The 20480-nt window shown below is 34.6% G+C and overlaps 1 protein-coding gene and 1 long non-coding RNA gene across 2 annotated transcripts in view; one reads left to right on the top strand and one right to left on the bottom strand.

The window, feature by feature from the left end:
- The window catches only part of Abl (tyrosine-protein kinase Abl), a 73087-nt gene that overhangs the window by 16485 nt on the left and 36122 nt on the right, over positions 1-20480 (top strand). Inside the window, exon 2 of the mRNA XM_085946890.1 lies at positions 18557-18841. Within this exon, the coding sequence (XP_085803016.1) occupies positions 18557-18841 (285 nt within the window). The remainder of the gene's footprint in view (positions 1-18556; positions 18842-20480) is intronic.
- Positions 8343-11371, bottom strand: LOC147079913 (uncharacterized). The gene is made up of 3 exons (XR_015070957.1): positions 10853-11371; positions 10374-10599; positions 8343-10259 (listed from the first exon to the last, which is right to left on the bottom strand). It is a non-coding gene; the product is annotated as an uncharacterized LOC147079913 (long non-coding RNA).

Here is a 20480-nt window from a genome sequence, read left to right as displayed (position 1 = left end):
AAGATTTCAAATAAAAAATACAAATACTAAAAAAGCTAAGCAATAAACAAAGATTAAAATTTTCAGCATTATTGTAAATTTTTGTTGTTAAAAATACTCATGTATTTTAAAATGGGTATTCTTATATTTAAATGTACATACATAATATTTATAAGTATACGACCACATCCAATGCAAAAAAATCAATGCGACACTTGGCACTGTAAATCTTCAGCAAACTAAACTTATTATAGTCAGGTACATAATTAGAATTATCTGTCCTTAAGCAATTCTCCAGGTAGTGAGGGTCTGTGAGTATTGATCGATATTTTGATTTTAAGTATTTCATGTTTGAAAACAGAGACTCGCAAGAATATTATGTCGTATCGTAGCACAGTATGAAGATATTTTTAATGCACATTGATTATCTTAAATTCGGAATTAGTCTTATTTTGAACTGTTATCTTTGATGAAATTTAAAAACATTTTATCATTATAATGTGCTTTAAATGTAGTACCATTTTGTATATACATATATTATATTATATTATTTCCAATTCTTAGTCTTAAGTATTACTAATTTCAAAATGTGTTGAAATTATACTGGGTACCTATATCATTTTCGGTAATATTAAATGGATTTATAAAAAATCTCACTACTGGTTCTAAAAACACAAATTCCTCAAATCTAGAAGAAAACTCTTCTATAAGAGTATCCATAATATTCATATAGGTATGTTGTCCAAGTAGAGTGTTCTTCTCCCAAATTCTCAATAATATGTTTAAGATTTGGGAAATGTTATAATGATTTTTTATTAGATGATCTTGAGGGCGCATCAAATATTGTCCGAGGGGGCACTGGCTCCCGCGGGCGTCGCGTTGCCGATCCCTGATCTAGAATACGGCCATATCAAGAGAATGTGGTGTTCTCATACTCTAAGATTTACTGGTGTAAGATTTTTTTTCTCTAATACCGGGTACACCCTCCCTTTAAAGTTTGCTCCTCCGATATCAGCCATTCCACATTGCCCTGAACCTGACAATTCTTTGTTACCAATTAATAATAGTTAGGTATTCAAATTCCATCAAACGGTCGATAGTATTAATATTAGTTAGGTAGGTATTCGTTAAGTTTATCGTATGATCTTAGTGCTATTATAAATTAATTTACATATTTTTATCACTTTCTTCCAATGACATTTATTATTAATATGTCTTTGCTTTCTTCAATGTTTTTTTCCATTAAATGTGTAAAATTTTGTAATTTATTGTTACGACAATGTCGTCTACGCGGCCGGATTTACACTTGAAGTTATGGTGACGTAAACCTAAAATACGCAATTTGTTTACTGTTTATAGGTTACAGCCACAAAACAGATTAATAACAGGTATATAAATAATATATATATATAATATTGTTCGCCGGGAGACTCACGAGGTGACTAATAATCACGTAGCGAGGCGCGAAGCGTGCAGTGTGGCCATTGCGATAGTATATTGTGCGTCCGTTCGCTAGGATATGTCACCTAGCACGTAGCCACCAAGCAAGGCACCTGCCTATGTGGCCTTAGCCTGCCCTAAGGGATCACTGCATAGGCTACAATATTATTTATGTACTTATTTATCGATAAATTTACTCTGTTTTTGCTTTATGTTACGCTAGTTTTCGAATTCGATATTATACGGAAAATTTGGGCCAGATCACTTATAGTAGTAAGTAGGTAGATAGGTATATATTTCTAGAATTCTCGAGAAAAACATATTTTGAATTTGAGAATTATCAATCTCGAGAATCGAAAATAGTCAAGAAATCACAAGCTTTCGGCCAGGCCTGCGAGATTGTGTTATTTCTAGTTCGTGTCCGGTGCGTCCCTCCGCCCTCGGCGCAGTGGCGGCCCACCGAAGGTTTGTCAGCGACAAGATAGCGCACTCACACTGCACTACTTTTCAATTCAGTAAATCTGTTGTCGGTCTCACCGTGTATTTGCAACCTTTTTGTGACGCTGCATTCACACTGACATAATTATTGATGATACTACTATAACTATGTATAACTATAAATATATATTATATATAACTATGTAAAGAGTGATACGAATAGTTTTTCTTTTTTTTTAAGTTATATTTCTTTAGGCGCGTTTGGGAAAACAGATCAATGTAGGCCTCCGAATCCACGGCTAGCTCCGGGCCTGGAGTGGAGGTCTACATCGTGGCCCCACGGAGTGTATTTTTCGTGTGACCGGCCGCGATGTAACAAATAATTTTTATAATTTATATTGCATTCGGGTTGCGTAATACTTGAAATATTTATCGTTGTGTTACGCCAGCGGTTCTCAAACCGGGGTCCGCGGTTCCCTAGGGGACCGCCAAGCGATTTCGGTAGGACCGCGAAAAACGAACGCATATTTATACTATAGTATATAATAACCCATTTGTACTCTCCATTAGTGATCAGCCTTCGTTAAAGGACAATTTAATTCAGGAACAGTTTAATAATGTGATAAATGATGGGGGTGCAAAACATGTTTTCCGTGAGACGTGTTGTAGTGATTTTTGGATTGAAATGGCAAAGTCCTATCTATCCTGATGTTGAAAAAATGGCTCTAAGAGTGCTGATTCCATTCGCAACCACCTATGAGTGTGAGACGACTTTTTCTACACTACTTACTTTGAAGACAAAATCTCGAAATAGATTATACGCGACACATGACACGAGAGTCGCACTGTCCAAAACAAAGCCAAACATATAAAAACTGTTAATACTATTTATTGACTGAAGGTACTTGATGGAATTTGAATTTAAATTCTAATGGATTTTGAATGGAATTGAATTTAAATTCTAATGCTCAGTCTGTGTTTACCTTTGGTGAGTGTACACGGCGCCTGAAGATGCCGAAAGGCGAAACCCCGGTCGTAAAAAGCGACTTAATGGAATAGTACAAAACTTAAATCCATTAGAATACAAAAACTGGTTCAGGCAAAGCAGATGCATCCATCCCATTAAAATTGTTATTTAAATTTAATGACTACATAACAATATGTAATATTTTCTAAATACATAATTGTTTGTCAAAAAACGTTTTATTTTATTTATATAAAATTTTTGAAGTTATACTTCTTTTGGGGCGTTTGGTACAGAGTGAAATAAAATTGAGAGCTGCGCGCGAACACCGTTACGAAGGTGCGCGACAGTATGGTTAGCTGCGAATCAGTCAGCTGTATACAAACGCAAGTTTGATAGTAGAATTGTTCCGTTGCCTAGGTAACGAATGTATTATTGTCGGCCATTTGCAATTCCTTACGTAACCAAACGATTACACGTCAGTAAAAATAACAAAAACGAGAAATAATTAAGTATATAATTTAGTAATATAGGTTAAAGTGTATAGAAATAAACCAACGGCGCTCCAATAAGCGGCCCTTTTTCTTGAGTATGTAATTTAACAAGCTAATTAAGAGCTAGTCGAAGATTCTAGATTATCACAAGTTTTGTTTTTGTTTTGTTACGCCAAAGAAGTATACCTTCTAACGCCCGTACATATTTTAATAAAACCCACATATTGTTAACTATTTGCGAATACCTATATTTATTTATTTCAATCGATAATTTGGTCTTTGTTACACGTGGAATACCATATCATTTCAATAATCTCCCCGGGCCATCTTGCCACTCACGACCCGCTTACGCCAATGTTCGATGACTCTTTCACACATTTCGGGCTCTATCTCGGCCATGTGCGTCAAAAGTTTGTTGGATTATTAGTCTCATAGGTAGTTAGTATGTTTTGAAATTAAACGGCCATCTAACTGTTCACGCAATACAGGCAGTCTTTCACGAGCTGTATGGTATGTGCCTCCCCATCTTGTTGGGACCATATGTTTTCCAAACCGAAATCTGCAAATTCCTGTCATAAAAGTCAGTTATCATTTGCCTACAGCGGCCGCCATTGGCCTTAACGGTCGCTCTTAGGGCTTGCGCAGACAGAGAGCGGTCGGAGTTCTGCGTTCAACCGACCGTTGACCGCTAACGTTCAGGGACAGCAGACAGGTGGCGGTCAACAATAAAGCGTTCCATTTGTTTACAAACGTTGTACTGACACAAGCGCTGCATAATGCTTGACCGCTATATTCCGACTGCGAGTGGAAGTGAGAAAGCACCGCTGTTGCGTACTCACTCCCCCGTGTGGTTTCGCTCTATGTTGTGTGACTGCTCAGCGGAGGTACGGCGTTCTTTGTAATTCCGGGCATAGAACTCCAGAACTCCAGCGTTCCAATTGACCGGCGCGGTCTGACCACCGGCTGTGTACCCATACAGTATGAAGTCCATACAGTACAAAGAACGCCGAACTCCGAACGCGGAACGCAGACCGCCTGACCGCGCTCTGTCTGCGCAAGCCCTTACATAATTTTCGAACAAGTGCTGTCTGATGACGCCTCCAGCCTAAAAACCGCACCAAACTGTAATTTTCGCAGCGTGTAACGGTCTCTCTTGAATGACTTGTAGGTTTTCCTCGCCCGAAATATGGTAGGCCTTCTTATTAACGTACCTGAGGTGAAAATATGCTTCATCACTGATGAGGCCTGATTTCCTTGAAAATCATCATCTGTTGCCTGCTCTTCCAAGTCCCAATCTGCGACGCTGTCCGTTGGCTTTAGTTCTTGCGTGAGCTGTATCTGATGCGGTATTGGTGAAGGTCTTTATGTAAAATTCGCCATAGAGAGCCGTATGAGAGGCCAAGTTTCTGCGATCATCTTGGAATCGACATTTCTGACTAGCAATGTTTACGCGTGAACGGACTGGATGAATATTTAAGGTGTCAGGCGATCCAAAACACTATCGTCTCTTCATTTTTTTTTAATCAGCTTGCTAATACAACCTTCAGTTGGGCAAGGCTATCGAATTCTGATCTTAATTTTTGCATTACGACCGTCGAAGATTTGCCATTTCCGTAGTATGATTGTACGATTTATATACATTGTGTAGTGGAGAAACGGTGCATTGTGTTAAATGTTGAATGGTAGACTTCCAACTGACGTTAATATGTCAAAACTACGTGCTAAAATTTGACAGGTAGCAAATAATATGACTTGTGAAATTCGTACCACGAGTTGGATAATCCTAGCATTGTGTGACAAATTCTAATATTAATAGTGAAATAAAGGTAAAGTATTTTTTTCGAAGTTAGAGTTGTCAACAAGATATTTCTTGCCAGATCTAAAATTGCAAAAAATCGCATCTGGCGTGTGACGTTAAATCTAGTATTTTTTAATATCCCGATTTGCTTTAATGTTTTTATGTAATATCTAGATTTTTTTAAATTGTCATAACGGCCATAATTTTTTCACGTAAATTGAAAAGTAAACAGTTTCTTGTCGATGTTCCCTAAAACCTCTCACTTTCGATTATTGTAATGACATTTTCAGGTTATGCTTCAGATTCTTCCAGTAGACATGTACCTAAGTAGTCTGGCAAAATTGCAATATGTATTTACTTTATAAATCAGCGATCTAATTTTCGTTTTAATCAAAATATCTATCTAAACACGCATGTTATCATCGTTTTTATTTCGTCAGTATTTTGACAAAAACAGAGATTTGTTTAGAAAGATTTAAAAACTTTTGAACCATTACTTATTTGATACCTTGGCGAAAATATTTAGTTTATATGATTTATGGAAATATACTTTTCAAAAAGTATTATTTTGTTCATTATTCATTAGACGTTTTCAATGCTTAAAATGGCCTCGAAACCCTGCGATGTTTTTCTTTTCAGTGTAGAATTCCTCTAAAATAATTAAGGTTTTGAACCAATTTCGCGAAAATGACTTTTTCAGTAAGCATAGTTATCTTATTCGATGGTAATCATTAATCAATAATCATCTAATACTCAATGCTCTTAAAATACCAAACATAATAAATTCAGCAATCAGTAGATACATTATTATGATATTAGTTAGGTAGGTATAATAAAAAATATTGGAGGTAATGATAATTATAAGTTATCATATATTTGTCTACACTCTACCTCATGATAATAATGTATCATCATCAACCTGTTTCAATCCGCTGCTGGATGAAGAGCTCTTCAAGCACGCTCCTTGGCATATTTCCGCCGAGCCTTAATATTTTGTCAATTCAGTGTACCTTGAAACCGTCTTGCGGTATCTTATATTCTTCTAGGTATCACTGGATTATCGCGTTGGTCTATCGGCTATCCTATCTACGAAGTATGCGTCCGGCCCATCTCCATTTAAGGCTTTTAGCATAGTTACATAATTATAACATATATTCTCGTTTACTATCTACTTTATGTATTTAAGTACCTAAAGTGCAAATAACACTCCTATAAATCATGCAAAACAAAGTTATTATCATCTCCCGTATATTAGAGCCGTTTCAGACGGGACACCGGTGTCGCACTCGTATATAATATAGGAGGGTTTTGTATTCGAATAAAGGGGCATTTGTATTATGTTTATGAACGCCCCAGAGCTAATGCGTCGACGCATAATTTCGCGTTATAAATTAGAACGTAAAACTGGCTGCGGTAATAAAAACAAGTGTATCGGCGGCTTGAAAATGTAGCGGCCGATGGACAAGTGTACCGGACACGCGTTGACTCATTAGCTCTAGGGCGTTCATAAACATAATACAAAGGCCTCTGTATTCGAATACAAAGGCCTCCTTATTATATACGAGCGCGACACCGGAGTCCCGTCTGAAACGACCCTTAATCTCGCATTCGTCAGTCACTGCAATTAGAATGGTGAGCGAATCAGCGTTGCTCATTGCCATTGACGAAATAATGCCAGATAGGATAAAAAAATAAGCTAAGTAGGTAGTTGGCAGATAAAATATAAATTTTCTCATAATTAGCAAAAAAGTCTGGAAACTAGCACTTAAAAAAATATAGTCATAATTTTGAACATTGTTTTTATTTCGATTTTCGCGCTGATTGTGAAGGGGTTTCGTTGCACATCATCCGGAATCACTATCGGAGAAATTTCTGTAGGTACCGTGCGTAAAAAAGTTTCACTTCAAAAATAAATAAATAAAAAGCATGAACATTGATAGATGTGACCTATTTTAAAACAAGTACCTACCTACCTAAAAGTTATTGCGCTGACCTCGTACAAATATAATAATATGTACCTATTTAAGTAATGATATGATAACTAGTGATGATAACATAACATTGCATTTAGTTTGCTTGATTGAATAAACACATCTATTGATCAATTAATAATTGTCGCCTAAGCCTCAGTGCTTCTCAAACTTTTTCATACCACGGTCCCCGAAACCAGAAAAAAATCCATGGCTCCCCTCCCCAACAATTATCGCTTTGGTCTAACGGCTATCCTGTCTACGAAGTATGCGTCCGGCCCATCTCCATTTAAGGCTTTTAGCATAGTTACATAATTATAACATATATTCTCGTTTACTATCTACTTTATGTATTTAAGTACCTAAAGTGCAAATAGCACTCCTATGAATCATGCAAAACAAAGTTATTATCATCTCCCGTATCTTAGAGTCGTTTCAGACGGGACACCGGTGTCCCACTCGTGCATAATATAGTCTTTAGTGACCAACAGTACTTTATTTACCATTAATTTAGGTACATTTTTATTAAACATTTAATGATATGGGTGTGATTGCATATTTTTACGTAATACATCAATATCCGGTACAATGCTTGAAATGCTAATTCGCAGGGTTTGCTCCAAAGCCTCCCTCCGATGAAAGACAAGACCTTGACCAGTAATGATAAAAATGCTGTTTCGCATAGGTATATTATCGCAAAAGGAATTATGATTACAATGCCGCGTTTGCGATTGACGGATATATGGACCTTATCCAAAATTCTGCAAGAATTATTTCATTAAATTTGACTCAACGGAATTATCTGATCAAATATCAATCAATTCTTCTTGAGCTGCCCACGTTATATAATCATATTTTAAGGATTCAGCAAATGGTGTTCTTTTATCCAATATTGTACTTTGGTCTTCATTTAAGTTTGGGAAATATTATGACGTCCAGTGATGACGTTTTTATGTTTTTTTTCTTCAAATACTGACATATTTCGCGGCTCCCTGGCAGGGACTTCATGGCCTCTGGGGGGCCGCGCTCTCCAGTTTGAGAAGTACTGGCCTAAGTAATACCAACGTGTTCTTTCTGAAAATTCTTTATGTCCATGGTTAAGATTTTAAATGCCATAAGAACATCCGCGTTTAAAAATAATCTCCCGGCAAAAAGGGATTACTATAATTAAAATGATATCTAAATAACATATTTATCTTCTCTCTGAAATAAGTACATACGCGATTCAATGATCCTCGGCGGGAGTCCACTGAAATTGAAGATCTTGGCATAAAAACAGCAAATGTCACAAAGGTCATTTTTTTCAGGAGAGGGTAAAAACATAATATCTTGGTTGTCAAACACATTTTTAATAATTTGACAATGAAGATTCATGGAGGAGCCTTATATGCACTGCATGTATGTAAATAAAATATCAAATTGATGTTTGTTAAATAGATATTTAAAAAGAAATGAATGTGACATTTGCTGTTTTTACACAATTTTTGGACCTTTGTCGTTTTTATAACAAAATTGAAAACATGGAAAAGCAAATAGTATGAATAAAATTATAATTTTATTAAATAAAACAAAAAATATATATTTCTGTTATTTTTTAATCATAATACTACATTTAAGAAGGTTTTGACACATCATAACCAATTATTAAGCTACGTACTTACATGTTTTAAAAAAATCTTCAATTAAATATTTAAAATAAATCAATCATGTGCATATTACTACTGATTAGTCTTGATCACTCACACCTTCACTGTCTTCTTCAACGTTATCATTTGTATCATTGTCACACGGCAAATTTTCATAAAATGATGCATTTATTGGATTTTGTAAATACTTAGTTAATTTTAAAATATTTTTTTTCTTTGCGCCTTTCAATGGAATTAAGCCATCATATGCTGGCTTAAACGCAATCGTGACTGGCATTTGATGTCTTTTCACTATATTGAATCTATCCCACAGTCCAGAGAAACTGAGATGTTTGCAAAGCACTTCTCCCTTACAATCCTTGTCTATTTTGTACATTCTAACTTGCCTAAGATGAAAATCTCTGCCGAAGGATGACTTAAAGTAAGGCTTTAACGTATCTTTAATATTTAAAAAATCTTTTTGCTCCGGTTTCTCCAGAATAAAGGGCCCAGGAGTTTTTCTGGCATCCAATACAACTTTATCCCAATCCTCTGGCACGTCTGCAAGGATTGTTTTCCTTGCACTGCTGAACAAATGAAAGTCAGCGTCATTTGGTAAAAATGTGTGCCCTCTGATAGGAAATATATGGATGACTCGTTCAATTTTTTTAATACATGTACCACCATATACCAAAACCAAATCATAACAAAATTTTTGTTTTGTCCAGCACATCCGTCACTCAAAATATACAATGTTTTCGTGCCTGCTGGCAGATGGTGGTTTATGTAATGTAGTAACAAAGATGTTACATCATTTTGACCTCGTTTGGCGAATCCTTCATGATACGTGTACATATATACATCATTTCTGGCCAAGTCATGTATCCCAAAAATGTAATACCATAGCTGTCTGGAATAAAATACCGCATTTGTTACCATATTCGGTAAAGGCAAATTTTGCATAAAATCAAACGATATGACTGTGGTATCACTTGAACCACTTGCGAGTTCTTTTAATCTTCGCTTCGTTGTAGTAAACTGTTGTGCTTTAGCCAGGTGAAGTTGATAATCTATCTCAATCTTACGTTTTTCATCTTCAGAGAGATCGGGTAATTTCAGTTTGGTTGTAACTGAATCACAGTATGAACACGTATCGCTTCGAGGAGCTCCAAATGACAAATTATATCTAGTTGTAAATACTCTGTAGTATGTGTCATAGTTTAGTTGAAGCCTGTATTTACTTAAAAACATCTCGTGCATTTTCATAATAGTCAAATTTTCCGGAAGATACCTAACATTCTTATTTTTCGCGAAAGAATAATGACTTTGACGTGCCTTAAATGATTGTATATGAATGTGAATCAACTGAATCACTGATTCAGGCACTGCTCTTGGGCGATTTGGATGCTTTCCTCGTTTGTCCATAGGAGCCGAACCCGAAAATGTGATGTTGTCTTGAATACGTCGCAGCCGGGAATGCGTAATACCATGTATTGCCACAAATGCCTTCATACAGACTTCTTCGTTAATACCATCAGATGTAGATCGTATCTAAAGTAAATAAAGAGAAAAAATAATTAATTTTTCAAACACATTATCATTAGGTATAATAGGTGTAATGCCTAATTTGAATGTACATTTTTTATTAATTCAATGAATACTCACTTTATATTTATATGATGCTGAATGCTTGAATATACCATGATCATTGACATCATTTATTATTATCGGAGTATTTTTTCTCGGACGTCTTCTCTTGATCGGTACTACTTCTATACATCCAGATATATAGCCATCTTGTTGATTTTTAGAATCCATTTCATAAAAATTCTCAAATATTTCTTTCCGTAAATCTTCATTTATTTTTGTAAAACAATGAAACCTCTTGCACCTGGAAACATAATAATCAATTAAATACAATCCTACATAATATACTTTATTACAATCATACATACATTTACATAAAACAACATAGTAAATACAATGCTTTGCATTCGAAAGAAGTCATAACTTCAAAGTAATCACAGCCATTGTGAACTAAATTTAATCACACAAACTATTCAGCATAGTAAATATTTTAGTACGTATTAATAATGTATAAGTTTTTAATTGAATATATGTTATGAATACATAATTATTCCTACCTGCAATCTTCACCGATAACTTTTTTTGAGAGTCGTTTCCCAACATGATTGACATGATCACTTCCCTTTATTTTGGCGGTTTTTATTAATGTTTGCTTGGTTTTATTAACTTTTCTCTTACGAGGCGTTTCGGATGTCTGTATCCTATTACATTCCATGATAAAATATACAAACAATCGTTAAGGAACTTCATAAAATGGCAATGCCAATGACTGAACGAATGAAAGATAATTTTGACAGGTCAGGCACTAACAAGTATGGAATGTATACTAACGCCTAACGCCGCCTGGTGATAAAAGTGTGGAACTACTGGACCTTTGTTGTTTTCAAACAAAATTCCTTGGACTATTGCTGTTTTTAGAAAAGTGGCATATTTTTGAGAGCGGATTTGAGGGACTTATAATTTTTTTTTAAAATATATCTTTGCACAGTTGTATGTAACCATACATAGGGAATATAGAAATGCAATAAAATGAAAATGGAAAAAAGTGGACATTTGATGTTTTTATGCCAAGATCTTCAATTTGAGTTCGTGGAAATCATTCACTGTCAGATCTATTTTTGTGTAAGTGTGGTATGCTGGCCCCGTGGTCGCATCCGATTTGTAAATATGTTTAAATCCAATGCCAAATGAATACATTACCATGCATTATTTTAGCGAAGGCATTTGATGAATGTTGGACTCTTCGTACCTATCTTGATTTATTTGTGGAGGTAAAACAGAGTAGACAGGTGTCTTAATACACGTTTATGAGGATACCCTATTGACAAATCGCAATTCGCTCACCCAATTGGTTTCATATATTAGGTAGGTATAGGCATACTGATTTAAATTGATTGAAAATACATCATGATTATTATGAATAGTTGTATCCTAGCTGTCGAACTGAAACCTGACGGACATGAAACGGGAAGCGATCTATATTTTTATCTCTCCGTGGGCGCAAATGACTTATGCTTAGGCCTTTAGATGCTTCGATCGAAGAATAGTAGTATCAAAATGAATAATCACAAAAATATCGAATACAGTAACAATTCTAATACAATTTTGTATTTTTCCGGGTAATTGTTATTAGCCGTTTGCGCAACACATATTGATTAAACAACATGGTAATTTAATCCAGCCGCGGGATTCAAACCTATGACAAAGAACGGCTTTTAATGTTTTTATCGATGACCTAAGTATGATCGTGTAGAGTAGTTTAGACCAGGGGTTGGAGCGGACCCTTTGTGTTGCTCCGCTCCGGGACCTAATTCTTGCTCCAGCTCCGCTCCGGGTTTAATAGTTATTATATGTAGGTATACAAATAATGTTAAAAAAATAAGTCTAGTTTTATAATAAGGTATATATAGGTATTATTCGTTCTTTTCATTAATAATTATATTTAACAAAACCGACAGCAAATGGTCTTTCATTATCTTCCTCTTCTGTCAAAAATGTGAAGTTATTTATGACTCGGCAGTGTTCCGTACTTCAAATAATTCCAGTGTTGCAAAGTGTCAAATATAATATTTTCATTGTATTTTAGAACGAAAATTTAATAATAAAAAAAAACATCCGGAGCAGTGGAGCACTACAAATCTTCGGTGTTCCGGCCGCTCCTACTACGAGCTCCGCTCCTACGCTCTGGTTTAGACTCTTTAGAGAATCTCTTTGAATAATAACAGAGCTTTGGTTTCTTCGACACCTGAGTCTGCTCATAGATGTTTCATTATTTTGTGAATAGATAGACTATACCTACATTGCAATAAGACATCCAATTTTGCGCTCATGTCTTTACAGTATTGTTATAAATTTTTCTAAGCAAACTTAGTGTTTATGCAAATGTTAAGAATTAGCGACCAAGGCACTCGTAAGCACGACTATTTGTATTCATATATTACCTAGGATTCCGTCAATATAGTGATTTTTAATTGAGTCTTTGTAAACCAGTACCTATATCGAAATTTATGGATTAACATTATTAAGTTAAAAATTAAACCTTCACAATTCTTTCGTATATCTACAATTCTACACAATACAATATGTTAAGGACATAACGAAGCAAGACTACTATTCTCGGTTTCTAGTTCTTTGCTGCCACGTACGTCTGCCGAACTAATACAATTAATTGTACTAAATCCTTTATTGAAGCTAGGAATGCCGATTCCGAATTATTGTTACAAAATGTAGTTTAATTTAAATTGCTTAATTCAATTTTGTATCGTAATTTTTATTTTTATCATTTATCAATATCACGCTTATCTTTGGCATACTTAATAATAATATAAATGTATTGCACTTGTGTCTTCTCATCACTCATCGTCAGCATCAGCAAATCTACGTTTGGAAATTAGATTATATTTTGCACGATCCGAAAAGTTTTGCAATAGGTATGTAATTTCTCAATATTGATATTGACAAATATTCGATCAATATAATAGATTATGTATAAAATTGATAAGCGGGGTTTATCTAATCTAATAGTAAAGTTATGCATGTTATATTATATAAATACAGTCTCCTGCTTATAATGTCAATAAAAATGTCATCAGTCATTCATAAATAACTATGTATGTACACAATAATGTTATGTATTATTATTTTTACTAATAATAGTAATAATGAATGTAGTCAGCTGTTGTAGTGTTATATTTTATATTATTGAGTATAAAAAATGTACTATAGTAACGTAAGTGATAATTCAGTAGGCAGCACTGCGACACCTGTTTTGGACAAACACACTTATCTCACTCTGTCCAAGTTAAATGTTATGGAATAAACAAAATAATGTAGTGTTTTTTGCGTGTTTACGTACGTGGGTCGAATTGTTAAAATCGGATTGCTCTCCTACTGAGTTGACTAAGCCAGGAGCGTGTCTACAATAATAGGTACTGCTTAATTTGATGGCGATTTTATATTAATGATTATTTAGCCATTAGCCATAGCTTTATAGTTGATTTAATTAATAAAAAATGGAATGGAAAAGTCGATGTATTTACTTATAACGGCGCATGCATTTAATGCTTTAATTAATAATAATATTCAAAGTCAAACTTCGTCTCTCATATACGTATGAAACTTAGGCGCTCGCAGTGTGCTATTGTAATTCCAAGTTAGGGGAGGGGGGTGAGGATTTCGATCCATGACCACTTCCGGTGCTGATACCATGTTTTTTCCTGTATATTATCGTCTCTTGACGAATCACAGAATAAACCGTGTATGTATATCATAAATTATTATGCAGGCAAATTCGATGTGTGACCGGTGCCCTTTACGTACCATGTTACGGAGGTGAGGAGTGGAGAAGGAACCACGACTACATCCCGGGCTGGCACCATGACTTTTTCTATAGACTATGGTCTCAACTAGACGAATTACAAAAGAAAGTGTGTCTTCTTAATTATGTAATACGGATTAGATGACAGCACCCGGTCTATGTCGTAAAACATCGAGAATAATAGATGTGGCATTTCTATTAACATAATATTTAAGTAATTGAGACATAAATATTTTCACGCTTAATACCTATAGAAAATTACGATTACATTATAATATTATATGGGTATGGGAAAGGTGTAAAAAATGACATAGTGTTTAGTATATAGATAAAAAGCATATCAAAACATGTACATAATTTATTATAAATATAGAAAAATACTATAAATTAAAACTATTTTTTCATATATTGTAGTACATACTTAAGTGATATTTAAAAAAAAACGGTGTGTGTACCTACTTATGTACGCGCGTTGGAAGTTATACTTCTTTGGCGTAACAAAACAAAAATTCATCTTTGCCATACAGCGGTTATAATCGATTCGGAAGTGCCCATGATGAATTAATAAAAAAATAAAAAAATATTGGCGTGTTATTATGATTATATTCATTTAGGTCTCAAGTGTATTTTATCGATATAGGTACCGTCAGCAATAATATTATGTATGCGAATAAATAATATTATTTCAGAATGTACCCACTTTGTAAAAAAAAAATCTCAAAACCTGTGTTCGAAAAATTTAGCAAACCGCTATTTCAACCATCTTTGCTTAAGCAGATGACTGTACAACTATTTTCGTTAGATAACAATATTAATTTATTACAAATCAAAAGTAAAACATAGCCTATTTAATGGTTTAACTGAAACGTGATATTGGCTTTTGTGATGAAACATAATAATTAATTATTATTGTCTTTAATTATTATAAACTGCTAATAAATAAATTGACATGGGATATGCGACAAATATTATCCTAAACTGTAAAACTATGTATTTTTGTGTATGAAGTGTCAAAATATTGTAAATTTACAACATACCATTGTTTGAATTATTTACCAACTCAACATTCACAAAATTTATTTATTTATTGATATATAAATTTACACATAAATAATACTTACATACATATAGCCTGAAATCTTAATACACAATCTTTACAATGAAAAATAAATATACACTCCAATATAAATAAATTGTGTTGCATCGGCGCTCGCAACTTCCGTCACACGCCAACTGCGTTACATCGGCGCGTCATACGCCAAAAGCGTTACATCGGCGCGTCACACGCCAAAAATACACACTGATCTGTTTTCCCAAACGCGCCAAAAGAAGTATAACTTAGCAGTAACTAAGCAAAAAGCCATTTTACCCCACATTTGTACAAGATGACAATACACTTACCACATAAATATTTGTTAAAAATGGAAAAAAAGGTATAATTTTAAATGAAACTCACATTTTATGAAGAACAAACTTCGCAGAATAATATTTTTACTTTTTTATCCTCAGCTCATCAGCATGACCCCATTTTCCATGTTACATGCATCTTAGCCAAGTTTAGCTTAGGTCCAGTTAGATCTTATGTACATCTCATTTAAATAAATACTTGTTTTCAGTATCCGAATCGATCACCAAAAAAAAAAAAACCTTTTTGTGACATTTTGCTTATGTTTTTCAGAAATCTTTTTCCGACGAAATTTATCTTTAATTTCGGATATATTTAGAGTTGTATTCAGCACCATAGATTGTTGTCGGTTTCTGGTTTTCCTTTTTCCTTGCCCAGCTATAAAGGACTCGACTGTAATTAGGGAAATTTGGATGAATATGCTTTTACTGATAGGTTATCTACAGAATCTACAGACTGCGATATTACTGCACCACCTGTTGTATCAGCCGTTGGAACAGTAGATCAGGCCGACTCACCAGCATTGTATATTTTAGGTGGATTTATATTTTGATTTACTTAACAAAACATCTTCGACTATTAACAAAAAAATGGCAACTTGTAGCGTATTCAACGCCTGTGCTCTAGCGGTTAGTTACTTTTCTCAGCCAATTTTTTGCCAGTCTTTTTTTTTCAAACCAATTTTTCCGGCCAGTTGATATGCTAAGAGTTGCACTTCTATATAAGTAAGCCTGAAAAACCTCGTTTCCAATAATTTTATGTGATTCACAAGTTGACGTTCAATTTTTGCACGGGAAATGTCTTCAATCTTCCATGTGTTTTTTCCTCCGGTTTTTATTGTTCGTTTTGTAAAATTGCGTCTTCTTAAAGTTGCTTGAGGTATTTAAAATAATTTGGATGCTCGTAACTGTTCCATTTCTCCATTTTTCACAGCAAATACTGGCTGATTCATTTCCGTCATATCCCAATTTTTCTCCCCAATTGTATCTGAATTTTACGTATGTAATTTTAGGGCATAATCATTCTGAAACAATAATAAAAAAATCAATAAACCCATTACCAAGATGTCGCTGGTGCAAAATGACACACTTTGTCGATTTACCCTACTACAGGGTTGGCGACCCTTTTTATGTACGCGTGTCAAAATATCCAAAATTTTATTTTTCAACTGTCAGACGTGCCGAGCAGTCATGATGAAAACATTTTTGCAACAAACAGTTTTGAAAATTCTATTAAAAAATGATGGTGTTCTAGATACCACCCACAGAACATAGCACATGTATATCTTTATTAGGGATTCCAATCCCGGGATCCCGCGCTATTTTCGATACCTATGAATCCCGGGATTGATAAACATAATCCCGGGATTTCGAGATTGATTTTATTTATCAATTTTTATGGAAAATAAAATAAAAGCGAAAATAAAACAGAAAAAGTACTTTTAATAAAAAATAACTACATTAGAAATAAACTGAGTTTGAATGAAGTTTGATTTATACCCATGTGTAGGTTGCCGATTCATTTTATTTTTTCACATGAATTATTAAAAATGAGAAAGATTGGAAAAAAACAATGCTTCGCACATTTAACAAAGTAATTCCACCATGATATCATACGTTTTACGGCAGTTTCATATTTGGCTAACTAATTAGATTTTGCAGGTTGAGCAAGTAGCTGACATCCATTTCTCGTAAAAAAAAAAACAAAATCTGTTAATACAACCTCTACTCTGTGTAGGCCCATATGATCCTATTAGGATCGGACATGGTCGAAAAATTAGATTTATGATGCGGAAAGGCCATAAGTACGCCATGATTATTTGCTTTACTATTTTAAATCTCGCTAATCCATTCATTATGTCTTTACTATCAGAAACAGCAATCTCGTATTAAATTCACATTATTATTTATATTACAATATTATTTACTCCATTAAACTTATGTATTTCCAAGAATGAACGTATACAATATTAACAATAAATGTCTTAAATAGTATAAATTATACTAGATTTATTTTTGACCGATTTTATCAATGTTATTTGTAAATATAAACATTTTATATTAACAATGGAAAAAAATGCCAATCCCGGGACCAGTCCCGGGATCCCGGGATTGTCAAATTGTAATCCCGAAATCCCGGGATCAGAATTTTGGCTCGGGATTGGATTCCCTAATCTTTATCACTTTTTTCAATTACGCCATACATTTCAGTCCACCAATTTTGAAACTGTCTGCCAGAATTACTACTACTAGGTTCACCAGGTTTTTGTTTCTTATTTGATGCTGTCATTTTGTTGTGGGTAGAAATGAAATTGTTTGTTAATGTCTTAATTATTAGTTTGGTTCTTATCGCACAAATTGACACGAGAATTGCTCCGATCAGATGAGGCATTTTCTCGCTACAGAGGTCTCAAGCATCGTAAATCGATCAAAATTAGAGGTTCGCGGCGCGGCATCCTCCGCCACCTGATGAGATTAGTGTGATAATATTATATGTGACGCATAAAGTCTAAGGACCGACCTATGCAATTATATATTTACATTATACATGATGCTTATTCTTGAAAAGTATTTGTCTGCTATTTTTTATACAATGCGATCTGTCATTTATTATTATTTTAGGTATTTTTTTTTCTCTTTAAACGCGTGCCATGCAAAATCATCTCGCGTGCCACCAGTGGGATATAGGTTCGCCACTATGCCTGCCTTACTATAATGTATGTCATTTTACCCCAGTCAGTGGATTTTGTAAATTCATTAAAAAACACTTTCGAGTTCAGTATTTGTTATAAGTTTACATCGAACATGAACACTAATATCAGCTATGTAAGCTACTCTTCATGTGTATATTTAATAATATAAAATATGTATAAAATTATCTTTTGACAACAAGCTGCAAAAATATTTTGTTGGTTCAAATTGATTTAAAATTGCAGTTCTTGTTATCTGGATGACCTGATGACTCTTATATGTTCTAACTTTCCGTGGGATTTTGTCGACTATTTGACAACAGACTGATTTTATTTTTTATTTGTTACAGAGGCCCTGTTGCTTCAGAGTAGGCCCCTGCCACACATTCCAGACAACACGGAGGGTCCCACTAGCGAAGTCGTTCAGTCGGGCGCTGGGAGTTCTCCTCCCCCCACCTCAGCCATACCCCCGCCATGCCTCACATCTGCGCCCTCTGCGGCACTCGCAGATAGTGCCGGGCGCTGGACCTCCAAAGAGAACCTCCTCTCACACAACGACGATGATGATCCCCAGCTGTTTGTTGCCCTCTATGACTTCCAAGCAGGCGGTGATAATCAGTTGAGCCTCAAGAAAGGTGAGATTGATCTATAGAAATTTTCCCAAATAATCATGTTTTTTTTTCTTAATAAAATTGCCTGTAGATTAAACCTCACCAGTTAGTACTATTTGCATCTGTTTTTCCTCACACAACACCGATTGGCTGTATAGTAAGCTTGATTTCAATAAAAGACGTTCAGGCATTCATAACATTTGTGATGTCATACAGATGCTTGTGACTTGCAAGCGTTCACTTTTAGAAATTAGTTATCTTGCGATCGTTCTGAATATGGGTTTATAGCCGAAAACAGCTGTCAACGTAAATAACTTAAAAAAAAACAGACAATTAAAATGCATTTTTTAAATCAAATTTTTATCTATTTATGCCTACTGCGGGTTATGATAAAATTGTTGTCTTTAGACTAGAGTTTTATCTGTCTCTTACATTCTCATTCTAATCATTAATTACTCTATTCATTCTGTACATATTCTTTGTGCACATGTAATGCGTACTGATACAAGATCAGAATTATGTGGGATGTAAAATGATTTTATATTCTTGAATCGTACAAAGTGCAGCCCATAAATAGCAGTAGCGGAGGGTGGAGGTAGGCTGTGAAGATCCACCATAAATAGTGCACGTTAAAGTGGCTTGGTTTCGCAGGGTTTAATTGAATTTTAAAAACTAACCAACACCATCTGTAAATTGTAGTCTTATTTCAATGAAAACAAATACGTATGACTGACAAAGTTTAGTGTGCACTATTTATGGCAGATCTTAACAGCGTACCTCCACTCTTCGCCACTGAGACTCATTAGTATATCCAGGGTCGAATTATGGCCCAGGCAGACTAGGCAATTGCCTAGAAGCTTCACTTGGTAGGGCCCCGGGCGAGATACTACAAATGAAAACATATTTTTTCAAGTTATAAAACAAAGACAAGTATGCATCTGACCATGACTTTTGTGATATATTATTATCGGCATTAACGCACCTAATCTCACATTTGACTCCGAAAAGAAAAATTTCAATTGTAGGGCAGGGCAGACAACCTAAAAAGAGGTCTAATATCTGGATCTGAAAGAAATATTTCGAAATCTGTATTGCCTGGAAGACCTAAAAACCCTCACTTTGAATTGTCAAGGGAAATTTCCAATTATTTTATATTCAATGAATATTGGATAATACTCTAAATTTAAGAATGTGGCATATGTTATTGAACATACAGAATTTGAAACACCTCATAAATATTTGTCATGATGTGACTACAAAAGGTGGTTAAATGTGAGGCTCAACTCAACAGTAAAGGTTGTGAGAGATAATTCTAGTCTCAAGCAATCATGAGAAACTTCTTTTCTTGAGATTTTATTTTAATGGAATTAAAAGATTCTCATTTCTCGAGATAGTGTATACAAGAATCTCACCGAGAAATGTTCACCATATCTGCACAATCCGTAAGACGAAGGAAAGTGAAATACGAAAATTATCGTACCTCTTTGCAAGTGGTCTGTAAAGAGATTTGCCACCTCGGAAAATCATGCTGCACCCCGCATGAGTAATAATAATAATCACTTAGTCCTGGTGGGATGTGCTATTTATTCCTCACTATGGAGAGAGTTTTTTAAAACTGTTACACAAATCCTACATGCTATACTGCAATAGTCAACATAATAAA

Source organism: Rhyacophila brunnea, unplaced genomic scaffold (genome assembly GCF_057557595.1).
Source record: "Rhyacophila brunnea isolate RB1 unplaced genomic scaffold, BYU_Rbru_1.0 scaffold_1, whole genome shotgun sequence".
NCBI lineage: Eukaryota > Metazoa > Arthropoda > Insecta > Trichoptera > Rhyacophilidae > Rhyacophila > Rhyacophila brunnea.
The sequence above is the reverse complement of the archived record's forward strand: the minus strand, read 5'-3'. Positions and strand labels throughout refer to the sequence as shown.